Source organism: Lactuca serriola, chromosome 1 (genome assembly GCF_051521515.1).
Source record: "Lactuca serriola cultivar US96UC23 chromosome 1, Lser_US96UC23_V15, whole genome shotgun sequence".
Lineage (NCBI taxonomy): Eukaryota > Viridiplantae > Streptophyta > Magnoliopsida > Asterales > Asteraceae > Lactuca > Lactuca serriola.
This window is the reverse complement of record NC_136408.1, coordinates 20,145,009-20,160,496: the sequence shown is the minus strand read 5'-3', so window position 1 is coordinate 20,160,496 and position 15,488 is coordinate 20,145,009. Positions and strand designations below refer to the sequence as shown.

Sequence of the window (15,488 nt, the reverse complement as noted above, 5' to 3'; positions counted from 1 at the left end):
CCACTTAAATTCGATTTCGTCCTCGAAATCATCCTTTACCATCCTTGGCATGCCTGACATCCTGAGGGGAACCTTCCCAAATTGAACTCACAACGACCTTCCCAAGACGATCAAACCTAGCATAAAATTTCCACCTCGGAGAAACCCAATACATAATTTCACGTAGCGAACAATCCCACTTTACTTGAAGATCTGCAATCTGGAAACTTGAATTTGGTTTGACTCCCCGTCAGGGCTCCCATGCCAACCATTGCTTAATTCCATTCCCTTTATTCCCTAGATGGACTAATCAAGCCTGGAAACTTGAGGTTCCTACCAGAAAATGGAACCACGAATCATACTCTGTTGGCGACAACTCTTTACAGAACAAAAGAGATTCGATAATGGGAGACAATTAGGGGATGAACCTTTTCGTGCCGACCGATAATGCTTCCCTTAACTCCTGAACCCATATACACATCACTACTAGCTCATAACCACAAACACTCATGACTGGCCCGATCAACCTCGGGCGGGAATATCAACATGTCGAAATCAACCATCAGTTTGAAATTCTCAGGGTTTGTTGACCTAATGCCTCAACCCCACCGCTCCCCCCGGAGCCTCCATGCCTACGACTTATAGTCGGCCCGCATCGGTTATCTTGGCCTACTGCCTCAACCCTACCGCTCCTCCTGAGTCTCCGTGCCTACGACTTATAGTTGGCTCGCACCGGGTATCTTAGCCTACTGCATAGAGCAGGACTACCTCAACCCACCCAAATATAGTGTGTCGCCATAGAAAATCAGGAGAAAGATCTAACCCGGTTCCCAAAACCTGAAAGACAAGGACATTCTAACCCTAACAACCCTCGATTTCACCATCGATGACATCACAACTTTCGCCTGAAACTCGCAACTCGCACCACAAACCAAAAGATTCCCCCACTTACCTCACTGACCTCTAGAATGCATGCCTTACATGGATACACTTGTGATTCCCAACGCAAGTTTCCACAATAAGCCATCCCGAAATGGCCATCCATGAATCCACCCCAAGTTTCTGAATGAAGATACCATAAATAGTGCAAAAAAGGTCTTCAAACAGGTCGATAGAGAACCTATCCCAATCTGAATCCATACGATACACTAAAACCTTCGTATACCCTTTGACTCTCTGCCATGCCATTAACCACCTCCGAGCCGACAAAAGAAGATAATCAAAATAAGAACTTCCGCATTTCATCCGATCTCTAACAAACAGAAATACACACCAAACATTCCACAGATTCATTCTGATACATGACTGATACTCCCAACAACCCTTGACCGCTCTCTATCCAAACCAATTGATTAAGGGGTCTTCCGATCCCCATCAACGAGTCAATATCGAGAGTATCATAAAGAGATTAAATGAACAATCATGACCATTAAGCCCACAACCCATGACTGGAATACCCCTACCAGGTCCTCAGTCCATGGCTGGAATGCTCTTTATCTCATACTGACCTTGTCGGTATTACATTGCTTGCCCATCATTTTGGGTCCTAAAATACCCTCCTCCTATGAAATCCCCGATCTCATACTTCCAGCACCTTGCGTGCATCTTCTTCATGACCTCAATCTCTCAAGAGTGACTAATCCTTCTTCATGCCAACCCGCTATGAACCGTGTCCAAACCAGGGAAACCACCGCTACCTCATCCAATAATGCAACTGGCTAGCTGACCCCATACGACTCATCCATACCACGCTCACCACACGACCATCCACTGGTGCCAGATGAATATTTCATGAATACAATCACATAACCCACCATTTAAATAATCTAAGGCTAAAAGATTCAATCCCACAACGGTTGGACTCATACGAGAGTTGTGCATCAGGACCAAACCTCTCAGCCTAATATCCTTTAAACCATGCGGCATGTTGCTTAATGTATCCACTCAATAGCTAGTCCACACACGAAAGAGTCACATATCATCCAAACAAGAAACTCTATATGAACTAAGGCACCACAAAATCAGGCAATTTTACAATGCAATTCCTGAAGATCCCTAGCCTATCGCTAGCATGATGTTCTAACATATCATAAGCTCAAATAATTATGTGGTAATTTGGGGTCTATTTACTGGCTCCGAATGATCGTACACATTGCATCCTCCTTTGCATTTTGAATACCATTTGAAAATCTTTTTCTTAGTTGGAGACTAGATTCATACGAGTGTTCCTCCGATTCACTCAAACCAAGGCTCTAATACCAACTTATAACATCCATAAAAAATTCAATAAAATTTAAACTATTCAAAATGACCCTTTATTAATGAAGTGTTTACAAAAACGTTGTTTCCAAAACATTTAATTAAAAGTTGGAACCGTTTACACATAGTTTTCAAAAGATTGACATCATCACAATATCCCAGAAACCATAAGTCCAAAATATGAGGATGTGTATGGTCATGCCTTCGCCTTGCCAAAACATGTGACGCACCTAAAACATTAAACTGAAATCGTAAGCACAAAGCTTAGTGGGTTCCCCCAAAGTAGCAACACACAAACAGTAGCACACATACAAATAACAACATACTATGGGCCCAATCAACCATCGGGTTGGAATGTCAACATACTATGAGTCCAATCATCCTCGTGATGGAATACTCTTGGCCCACAACCATCAGGTTGGAATGCCGCAGGCCCTCAACCATCGGGTTGGAATGCCAACATACAATGATTCCAATCATCATCGGGATGGAATACTCTTGGCCCATAACCATCGGGTTGGAATGCCCACATACTATAAGTCCAATCATCCTCGGGATGGAATACTCTCTGCAAATAACCATCAGGTTGGAATGCCCACATACTATGAGTCCAATTATCCTCAGGATGAAATACTATCGGCCCACAACCATCAGGTTGGAATGCCCCGGTCTGTTGGCTCTTGCACAAAACAGAAATGCCTCAACCACCAATCAATCATGTGCACATATATCAGATAATCACATAACAATCTACAGACAGACGAACCGATCTACAGATCACTAAGCATAGCAACATCCTATCTACCAGGATACCGATCTAATAAATCATACTAATAATAAAGCAGGATAACAATCCAACGGGCCGGCCTTGGTGCCTTCGACCCTGTTAGTACAGTGAGGAAAACTCACCTCACAAGTAGTGTTGAACCAATAAAATTGAATCCCAACTCACAACTCTGAACTCAACTGCCTGTAACCACCATATGACTAATTCCATTAAAATCCCAAATTACCAAGAAACAAGAGGTCAAGGTAAAGACTTTTTACCTCTAAATGGTTGCAAGAACACTAAGAATCTCGGATCTAAAGCTTCTCCCTTCAACCTTGCACCACCAACTTCAAGTTTCTTCAAGAAAAGCACCAAAGAACACTCTTTAAGCTCACAAACACTCAAAATGGGGAATGATGCACGATTAGGGTTTCTGCTGGACTGAGGGGACGATGAGGGAGGCTAACAATGGGTCATAAGTTCTTTAAATAGGCTGCAAGACCCTGAAAATTAGTGTTTTCATGTTCAGCCTTCAACTCGTCGAGTAGGTATTAAATATGCGGCCATGAAAACTCAACATGACGAGTTGGCACCTCCCAACTCGTCGAGTTACCCTGAGAAAATACATATGAAGCTTAAAATTCATTCTTGAAAATTGGGACGTTACAACTCTCCCTCATTTAAATTCGATTTCGTCCTCAAAATCATCCCTTATCATCATTGGCATGCCCGACATCCTGAGGGGCACCTTCCCAACTTGAACTCACAACAACCTTCCCAATACGATCAAACGTAGCAGTCTAATGGCCCAACAAGGCTCAAATCGAGAATACCAAACTCAAACGTCCATCTACTGAGTACGCGGGGCATACTCAGCTCGTACACTAAGCGTACTCCGTCCGGGGTCAGTACGCGTAGCGTATCAGCTGGGCGCCCAACATACTCCCCATACCACCTTTTCATTCCAATAGGCACTTAATCGGTTGAGACCTTAAGCCAAACTCTCATATCTGATCCTAAAGGGGAACTTATCACGTAAAGTTGTCAACTTTACACTCATGAATGGCTTAAAGGGACTCAAAAGCTCAAAAAGAGTTTAATAAAGGTCTTAATGTTTGCATGGCCCAATATCTTCCAAATACATGTTTAGCAGGAAAACAGAAAAATCAAGTTAATAAAAGAGTATAGGTATAAAATCTTTTGTCAGAAAATGGATCAAGAGATAAGAAGGGGAGTGATGGTGACTGGTGGTATATAGGTAGCGGTGCGATGGTGGTTGGTGACTGGTGGTATATGGGTAGCGGTACGATGGTGGTTGGCGCCTGGTGGTGATGGAGGTCCAGTCGTCTAGGGGTGGTGAGAGCCAGATGATTTTTAGGATAGAGAGAAGGAGAAGTGAGATGAAATATTTATGGAGAGAAACATAATCAATGAGTGTTACATGGGTGAAAGAGATAAAAACAAGATTTCAATTTTGAAATAAACAATTGTTTCATAGATTAACTGTATTTGAGTTAAAAGATGGTTGCATTTTGTAAGGTAATTAATTTTAGACTGATATTTTTAGGATTTAACATGGAAGAAAAGGGTTCGAGGGGATGAAAGGAAGATATCCAAAATATGACATTCTAACTTTTCGATCCTTCTTGTAAAATCTAAATCTAGGTTTGATGGCAGTTTTTATCATGGATTAAAAAAAATCACATATAATGACGTCATAATTAATTTGGGCTAAAATCTAAATAGAAAGAAATGTCATTGTATCTTTAAATTTTTTGTATTGTTTAATAAAAAGAATATACAAACTATTATACTTTAAAATTATTTATATTTAAGCATTGAGTTTAAAAAAAATGGTATACCAATGAGATAGCTGGTTTAAAAGGTAAATGATTATCCATCACCATAAATTATTATTTTCTTTAAAGTCATATATATATATATATATATATATATATATATATATATATATATATATATATATATATATATATATATATATATATATATATATAATATTAAAAAGAAGTTACATTTATTTATAATTTAATATATAAGTCTTCCTGCATGTCCTAAAAGTAAGCGGCCATGTTCCCCTAAAATGTTCCATTCGATCACTGGTGTTAATAATCTATTGATTTGAATATTAGACCACCTCTAATTTATTTTTATTTTTTTTCTAAAGAAATGAAGATTTTCACCTTGTTCTATTTTTAATTTTATTTTCAATCCAAAAAGTATAGTCATAGTATTTTTTAAACTTACATATATTGTCAATAATATTATTAATTATATTATCATAAAATTATAACAAACTAAAATGTTTATATGTATAATGAATTTGAATTAATTATTAATTTATTATTTTTTTATCAGTATGAACTAAATATGAAAAGTTGTATATATATGATAAATCTTATTCAATTATAAGCGTTTTTATAAAATATGTTATTGTGTTTCAAATTTTTAGTATGTATTTAATTTTTTATATGAATTCGATACATAAATATTAAACGTTATATTTATAATTAATTAATATAATTTAATATATAAAATATAAAATATTATATTTAAATTATAACCAATAGATAAAAATAAATTGTAAATATATAAAATAAAACAGAAATAAAAAAGAATAAAGAAAATATAAGATTTTACAAAATGTGATTAGTTTTTCTCCATTTTTGAAGGAATATTATTCAAGTCACCAACAAAAATAAAAAAGAATAAAGAAAATATAAGATTTAAGAATAAGTCGAAGATACTCTTACAAACTACCAGGGTCAATTCATTTCATAAATACCCACTTGTAAATAGTATTTATTGTAAGACTTTTTTATTTATCACTTTCTATAAATTTTCAAGTGTCTTTGAGTACTAAAATATAATATTTATTTTTATTTATCACTTTCTATCAATTGTCAATTATTTATCACTTTCTATCAATTACATATTACTAGTGTTTCTACTGTTTGCTCAATCTCAAATAGTAAAATTTAGTGGATTTCATCTCTTCAAAATGCTTGAGAAATAGATGTTTAAAAAAAATAGAGCCGGATGTAAAAAAATATACCGGTTAGTATTAAATAGGTCTTGTATTTTTGATTTTTTAAAGTTAAACATTTCACTAAAAAAAAAAAAAAAAAAAAAAAAAAAAAAAAAAAAAAAAACTCATGGTTTTTCAATTTTTCTTCTTGCTCTTTTTAATATGTTTACGTGTGATTGATAACTTCTATTTCGAAAAAAAAAAAAAAAAAAAAAACTAAAATTATTTTAAAAAAATAGTTATAGTTGACAAACTTTTTTATTTGTATTATATTTTCTGTTTTGGCTCATACTTCTAGTGTTTTTATTTTGCTACTACCGCTAGGCTGATGACCTAGCGGCAAGGAGTGATCCTCTCATATGAAAAGTCATGGGTTCAAGTCGGAGACTGTTATTTAAGAGTATGTTAATTTGTTGCTATTTATGGTGTTCTTGTTTTCAAAATTAAAAATTTAAAGGAAACATTAGATTATTTCTGGAAGAAGGATAGCTATTAAGTCTAATTCTTAATGAAAAAAATATATTAATATAAGACAAAAGATGGCTTACTAACGAACACTAATATATGTTTTGAAATCTAACTTGAATTTTCATGTGAGATGATCTATAATAATTTCGTTAAATTATTTTAAAACTAATTTTTTTTATTAATAGCATAGTCAACAGATTCTTTAAATAGTATATTATTATTTATTTTCAAATTAGTAGACACAACATTTAATCTATTCTAATAAATGAAGATTTTTTGTCACATGTCATTTTCTCCTTCATTTGGACACATGACATTTTCTATAATTTTTAAAATTTCTATTTTCCACTTGTTATTTTATTGTATTTTTCATTTTATTAAATTAAATTTCACATTTAATATTTAAGGTAATATATATGTAAATTATTTATTAGAAATGATTTATATATGTAATGTATTATTCAGTACATTAAAGTCTCATTAATTTTAATAATTCAAAAAAATTCTAATTTTTTATATAAATTCAAACTTTTCAAATTATTAAAATTTCATATTTAATTTTTTTAAAATAAACCCATGTAATAATGGGTCTAAGACCTAGTTAGCAAATACACAACTTTCATTCTCCAAATTAGTAGACATGAAACCAATATTTCATCCAAATTAATAGATAGTAAACTATTTGTGATACAATACCATTAAAATTAATTGATACAAAATCTTCAATTTCCAAATTCACAAATATATATGTACAATAAAACCACCATCTTCTTTCACCAAGAACCCTGTAAGCAATAACAAAAACAAGCTACTCTAATAAATGAAGGGTTTTTGTCACATGTTCTCTTCTTTTTCATTTGAACACATGACATTTGCTATAATTTTTAGATTTTCTATTTTTCACTTGTAATTTTATTGTATTTTTCATTTTATTAAATTAAAATTCCACATTTAATATGTAAGGTAATATATATATATATATATATATATATATATATATATATATATATATATATATATATATATATATATATATATATATATATAAGGTATTTATTAGAAATGGTTTATATATATAATGTATTCAATACATTAAAACCTTATTAATTCCAATAATTCAATTTTTTTGTCATTTTTCTTATAAATTCAAACTTTTCAAATTGTTAAAATTTCATATTTAATTTTTTTTAATTAAACTCATGTAATACAGTGGTCTCACACCTAATAACATATAAATTAAGAGTTAAAACGGAAAAGTTGTCCAAATAAAAAAGTTTGTCAAATGTAATATGAGTTTTATTGAAAAAAAAAATAGTATTTTTTTTAAATGTTAGTTGCCGTAAAAGATTGCCTACCACTAAACATGGTAAAAAGGTCAAAACGAAAAAAATCAAAAAGAAAAAATTGTGAGGGGCTTTTTTGATAAAAAAAAGTCTAAACAGAAAATATCTAAAAATAGTCTTGTTATAATTTAACTTAAAATATATAAATTACTTCAAAATTGTGGTGTAATTCTTCTACCCTCACTTCTAAAACTTTGCAAATCTAGGCTTATCGTCATCATTCATCAAAACATTGACACCAACTTCATGTTGTTGCAATTTAATTTTACAATGTGAACACATTTTAGTTGTAATTTACTCATTAAGAAACAAGTGTATGCAACAAAACCTTTCAACTTAGAATAACATGTTCAAATTAAATTTTATTTCTAAAACATATGTAAGATATATATTTAAGATTGATATGTGCCCATAACTTGTCTACAAAATGGCAATATATAGAAAAAAAAATGTTTAAAAAAAACCTACTACAACTGCTAAAAAAGTGTTGTAAGAGAAGGGTGGTCAGAAAGTATGTTTACCTTAAAAGAATGTAATGTCTTGATCAAAGAAGGTACTTGTTTTGAATCAGAACTTTCATCAACTCAGGTAACCTTGATCAACAACTACTCTTTCTTACACATACCCTCCAAATCTAGGACTCCCCTACCCTTCTACCCCATATCATCCCTACCTATATTACATACAAGTCTTCATGCATGATGTACAAGTTGGCATGCATGAGCTTTTTTGGATTCGGTAAGTTCAAACGTGGAAATGGTAATTACCATTTATGTGAACATAATTACGTAGCTGTAAGAGTTGACTTCCTACATTCCCTCTACAAAGGTACCTACATTTAATGCATATTGTACAAACAATAAAGCGCCATTCCATTACATACACAAATTAGGGTATATGTCACGGACAGTACCCCTGCCATAGAAGCCGTGAGTTTGGACATAGATTTATAGATACAGCAACGTGTATGTATATGTGCTATATGTTATTTATGTAGCCATAGGCATGCATGTATAGATAAATGAACATATTAACTCATTGCAAGTTAAAAGTTACAACTCATCGCATCACATGCATTTATTTACTTGGCTGGAGTTGCATTTATAATACCATAATATTGTAGCAGAAACAGCTTTCATTCTTCCCTTTTTGGTCTCACTTCCACTTATAAATGTCCCTTTCAAGCCTATATTTATTACCAAATAATATTGAAGCCTAAATGCCAAATCACCAAATGCACATTTTTTTCATTATAATTTCGTACATTTGTGTTATTATACGATCATATATCATTATGTTACATCATTATAATTTCAATATTACTTCTTATTAAATTATTGTACTTTAAAAAACTACATGGACACAACATTGTATTTCCAACTTTTTCTAATTATAGAAATAGGATTTGTTTGTATCTGGATGACATTATTACAAAGAAATATATATTTTACTAGTTTTTTTTTATCCAAACATGACATATACACCTCAATGTGTACACCTATATTGCATGCATAGACGTATAATTAAACACCATTAAACATATACAAAGCCACAATTAATCAACAACAAAGTAACAATATGCAATGTTAAACACCAAGATTGATTGCATATTTCCCAAAAACCATGGGGTAAATCATGAATTATGAACTTTTGAAGATAAAAGAAGGCACCATGAAAAGCTTTGTGCCATTATAAACCGGCATGTAAACAGGTGAACGCAGCAAAAAGCCACCTCGAGTTCAAAAACCAAGCAAAAAGTAATCCCATTTTAGAATAATGATGTTAAACAAATGAAATGAAATTATTATTACTCAAGCAAAATAACACTCTCCAATACTCAACGTCTTAATGACATCTTATTCCTTGAGCACAAATCCAAATGTAGCTCAGTACTAAGAGAACCTAAAAGAGAAAATTCAACGTTCACCCAATATATTATATATATACCCTTTTTTTAATCATTCTTTAAACAATAGTATTTTATTTTAATTAGAGGTTGAAACGTTATCTTAAAACCTTAATTAATTACGAGTATAGAAACAGGTAATTAAATCTTTTATCTACACCACAATAAGAAAAGGCAAGGATAACATCACACGATCGATCGATCATAGAAACAGGTAATTAAATTAATTAACATTTGTTGCAATGGAGTTCGTGGTTGTAGACATAATCTTGATTACACAGATTTATGAATTTTGCATACATGCACTATGTTTCTCTGATTTCTCCTAGTTGAATGCTAGCAGCTACATAACCAATGTGGTATAATCAAGATCAAAGCATGCCATTGCATCTCTAAAAGTTCCCCTAACGATTAGCAATTTTTTTTATTGTTTTCTTGCTTTTTGTTTTCAAGATCTTGGTGGTGGGAAGAATTGCGTACCCGCCATGAAAGCGTTGAGAGGAGCTGGATATATGGAGGAAGGATCAATAGATGTGACATGTGGATTGACGGAGGTGGCGGCGGGAATCCCCATCGTGGCGGAAGTAATGAGGTTAAGTTGTTGATGATGCTGAGCGCCACCTGCGGAGGAACTATCACCACCACCTGCTGGGTGGTTGTATCGACCTTCCGGACCATGATCGTAGAGAATTCCCTTGAAAAGATGTCCTCCGATGTTGACTGCCGTTTGATATGCTAGCTGCTCCTCCGCTTCGTCCATTGCACTCACTCTAACGCACCGGAATATCGCCGGAGAACTCACTTCCGCCGGGAAATGACCCACTTCGAACCCTAAATTTTAAAAGCAAATGCATACAATTTATAACCTTTTTCTTGGGTTAGGTATAATGGAGTCTACTATACCCTTCGCCTACAACACGCAAAAGTGATATGTCAATATGTCATAGCACGCACAGTTGCACACAGTGACAAACACTACGTGTATCCATACTCCATAGATTTCATCTAGATATAGGCGAGGTTATATACTTATAAATATATATACATGTATGTATATACACGCACACACCGTAGTAGCCCTGATTTCAAAGCCTAAACGAGTCTTGAAATATGAAGCTAATCTATGGGTGAGTGTGAGTGTATATATATATATATGAAATAAACCCCATCAAATCATGAATCAATATTGGTAAAGAGAAAAAAGAGATTTTCTTCTCCAAAACCAATAATTGGAAGAAAGGAATAATTTGTGGGTTTTGTTTGTTTCTTGAAAAATGGGTAAACCCAAAGAGACGATCTTTACCTGAAGAAGTGGTGTGATGATGCGTAGAAGGCAAATTTAAAGTCACACCACCACCACCACCACCACTACCACCGGTGGTCATTAGCTGATGATCTTCACGTAGTCTCTTGGGATTCTGATCAATACCACCACCTCTCATCATCAAACTCAGCTGCTGATTCCCTAAATTATGGTGATGCTGTTGCTGTTGCTGCTGTTGTTGCGTTAACGAAGAGAGCTGTTGTTGACGTTCCCGGCGTTTGGCTGCGGGAACCCAGGTGCTCTTGACATGGGTTTGACATTGAAACCCACGGCTTTTGCAGCAAGTTCTACACCGCATGTGCTGACAATCTTTCTTTGCTTGGTTGCCACAATCTTGACAATTCATCCCACCACCACCACTGCCACTGCCACCACCACCATGATCTCCGCCACCGATGCTATACCCAGTTTGCCTCATCACTTTCGTCTCGTCACCACTTCCACTTGATCTATCAACGAAATTCCACGAAGACGCGTAAAGATGATGATGATTGTTGTTGTTGTTGTTGTTGCTGTTACTGTTAAGACAAAGATCATCCACACCACCACTCGCCGTGCTACTTCTTCTCCTACCTGTACAACCACCACCGACAGACAAATCATAATGCGGTGGTTGCTGATGGTGGTTCTGCTGGCGGTGCTGGTGAAGCTGGTAATATTGTTGCCATAGTTCGAATCCTTTGCTGTAGATGTCTTCGTTCTTGAACAAATACAAACTATTAGGTGTGATTATACTATCTTCCTGCTCTTGATTGTGATGATCATGTTGCTGTTCTTCCTCGTCTTTACCAATTCCAAACCCTCCACCTAGTGAGAACAAACCCGACATCTTTCCACACCCAAATTCTCCAAAATCAAACCCAAATCCATATCCAGAAAATGAAGAAATTAAAAAGGGTTTTAATCTCCCTGATCACGGAAACCGCTAGGGGTTGTGAGTGTGCCACCTACTGAAAGATCTAGGGTTTTAAAAAATCTAAATTTTTTATGTGTGAAGGAAAATGGTGTCTTGTGTGTGAGAGAGAGAGAGAAAGAGAGAGAAAGTGAAACAGGGATAAACTAAACCATTCCAATAATCAATATCATAATTTAAAAATCAAGCAAGTGGATTTGTGTTTTCGCAGAGAAAAAAAATTAGAATGAAACAATTTTTATGGAAGAAAAAGGAAAGGGTTTTGGATTGTTCATTCTCTTTTTTTTTTTCTTTTCTTCTTTGTTTTGAATTCTGTCTTTTTGTTATTTGGATGCATTAAAATCACGCCCCCTGCAACGCCGCCATAGCCACTGCAAACCCCCTCTCCTCCTGCTACCTCAATTTAATACAACCCATACTCTCTCTCCTCTTTCTCTCTTTCTCTCTCTAAAAAACTTCAGAAAATCTATATGATCTCCCAATATTTACTCTACAGTTGTCTGGCAGTTGCAAATAAAAGTCCGATTTAATCTCATCCGTCACATTCCGATCTGACGTCCATTATCCTGCCCACGTGGCACATCCACCAGCTTTTTCTTATTCGTCCTTGCACCGGAAAACACGCTCTGCTTTTTTTTCTTTTCGTTTCTTTTCCATTTTTTTTCTCTTACTAGTTACTATTCATCTCAACTTTTTAATAAATCTTTTCAAAATATACTTCAAATATAGTAATTAATAGAAACATAACAATATAGTGAAAAATATTTTATTTATGTTATTTTTACCTTTTAATCAATGCAAATACAAATACTTGTCGGAATCATCCAAATTTGATTACCACACCTGCCATATCATGGCATCAGGAGTACTCTCCCCGATAATAAGGGGGAAGAGCTTTTAGATCAGCCACACACAAACCATATATAGTACTCTCTACGTTGAAAAAGAGAAGAACGAAAAGAGAAAAAAAAAAAAAAAAGCTGAGAGAGATCGAATAGTCATCGCATGCGATGGGTTGTTCTTTTCCGTCCTACCCACCACAATCGACGATGACAACGACAACGAGTCACCACGAACCAACAGAATAGTATGCCCGGCCGTGGTTCATGGCCATATCAACCACAAATTTCTCTATTATATGTACACCAGATGGTCTCATATTACATTGATTATACTAAAAAAAATACATTTATAGAGCAAATTTAATAATTTAAATGAAACATTGTGTGCCAGTTAAAATTGTTAAAATGCATATCCATTAAATATTATAAAACTTGGTTGGACATATCGAACCATATGGTATGGAAATATAGAATATGGAAAATGAGTAAAAAGGTAATTATGTATTCGTTTCTTTATATAATTTTTGATGCATACTTAGATCAACAAACTTATTACAAATATTCAAATATTACAAATATGATCGATTAGTTTACAACTTACTTGACGTATATCTGACATTAGGGATAAATTTATAACCGAAAACCGAACTGAAATCAGTTTATGGTATTTGGTACGGATTTTGGTTCTTAGTATATAGCTTGTTTAGTTTTTCTGTTTTTCGGTTTTAGGTCGATTCCGATGCTAAAGAACTTCTTAAATAACATATTTCTTGCTAGAATCGAACTAGAACCAGAACCAGTTTGTGGTATTCGGCGTGGTTTTTTGTTCTCAGTTTGCGACTTATTCGGTTTTTGGCTTTTGTGAAAGTGGTCTGATTCCCATTCCGAACATTTTTACTTGCCTACTTAGCATCTATGTGGTAAACTAAAACGAAGTTCTCATTTACACAATTTTGTTTTGTACATGATTGACCAAGGAACCTTTTAGAAGTGTTTATGGTGACGAATTCATTTCATATGTTTCTTTTGATACTTTTTTTCTTTCATTTCAAATGTTTATGACGATGAATACATTCAATTACCACAACAAGTTTTTTGGCGATCTATGTCATCTATTATTTGTCACAGTATATAGTATTCGTGTATTTTACAAGTATAACAATTTTGAATCAGTTATATGCAACGTGCTCTATGATCTTAATGTTCAAGTGGATAAAATGATGTCACAATGTATCGTGAATCAGTTTTATATGACTCATGAGGGTGGGACCCAGTAGTGTCTGGTATGGTTAGCGCGTTAGAGCAATTTTGGATTAGGGAAGAGTAGTGATTAGTGGTTTGGATCCATGTGGAAGATACATTGGGGTAGCCTTTATTAGTTAGACTATTGGGTAGAGTCTTGTTCTGCGACCATGTGTGTGATTGTCAGTCGCAACAAAAGGTAAAGATTTTGCATCCCAGTTTATTAGAAGGCCAACGTGGAATCATGGGATCTTGAATATGTGAGTTTTTGGTTATCAGGATGTGAGTTATATATTGGTTTGGAACAAATGGTTGAGACTTGTGGTAGTATTCACCTTTGTTTTAAGGTTCAAGGTTATCGGCATCGGTGAATGCTCAGGGTATATGTTTTCTAGTTATTAGCATGATAATTTAGGGTTGGAGGGATTTGTTCGGTTCGGGTTACAAATTAGAGTCATCATGGATGTGGTTGGGATGGTTCAGTATGTCTGGAAGTCAGTCATGGTATAGAGTTTTTAGATTTCGGCAAAGTAATTGGATTTTCTCTTTGTTGGTTAAGGGCAGCGTATTAAGGTTCATTCTTTGTCAAGGCATGTGAATTCTGCTAAGTTTGGGCTTCGATAGCAGTGTTGGTAGGTGGTCGTCTGTGTGAGATGATTTCTCAATCCGCTTTTGTTGCAAGGAAGTTCAGTCAGGGTTGGCTGGTGTAATCGAGTAAGTTGTAAGGAATGATTTCGAGGATGAAATGTAGTTTAAGTGGAGGAGAGTTGTAACGCCCGTTTTCCAGATTGGTGTAGCTTAAAGTTTAGCAAAATCAAATATGGAGTTTTTGGTAAAAACTCCATGCCACAATGTGGCGTATCGAAGCCCAAGACGTGGAAAAGTTATTTTGTAATGCATGTTTTTGGTGGGCTCCACGACGTGGCAAAGGTTGGCCACAGTGTGGCAGCCACTGCAGCCCTAAACCCGAGATTTTAGGGTTTCTCTCGTATATAAACACCTTACCTCCCATTCTAGATCATCTTTCTCAGCTTCCATCACTCCTTGTCCCAGTAACCCTAACCCTAATCCCTCTTGGTGATTCTTGGCTCATTTTTGTACTTTGGGTGGCTTGAAGAAGAAGAAGAAAGTGTTCAAGTGCGTTAATCCAACAAGGAAGCATCGTCATCATTTTATTGTGCATTCTTTGGACCTTTGTAAGTGTTCAGGATCCTAACTTTTTGGTGATATGCTTCTAGATATAGATTTTTTTGTCCCTTTTCTTCATGATTGTGAATGTTTGAAGGAGTGGATTTCGTAAAGTTGATAACTTGGTGGACCCATTAGGTGTCTTTGAGGTCATATGTTGTAGATCTAGAGTATCTTGGAGTATTTTGTCCCATACAAAAGTTTAAGTT

At 34.7% G+C, this 15,488-nt stretch overlaps 1 protein-coding gene across 1 annotated transcript; it reads right to left on the bottom strand.

The window, feature by feature from the left end:
- Positions 1–9,968: 9,968 nt before the first annotated feature.
- On the bottom strand, positions 9,969–12,459 carry LOC145067212 (protein EXPRESSION OF TERPENOIDS 1-like). The gene is made up of 2 exons (XM_079014419.1): positions 11,074–12,459; positions 9,969–10,601 (listed from the first exon to the last, which is right to left on the bottom strand). Exons 1-2 carry the CDS (start codon positions 11,921–11,923, stop codon positions 10,219–10,221), a joined length of 1,233 nt encoding a protein of 410 aa, XP_078870545.1. The 5' UTR covers positions 11,924–12,459; the 3' UTR covers positions 9,969–10,218.
- Between the last annotated feature and the right edge of the window lie 3,029 nt (positions 12,460–15,488).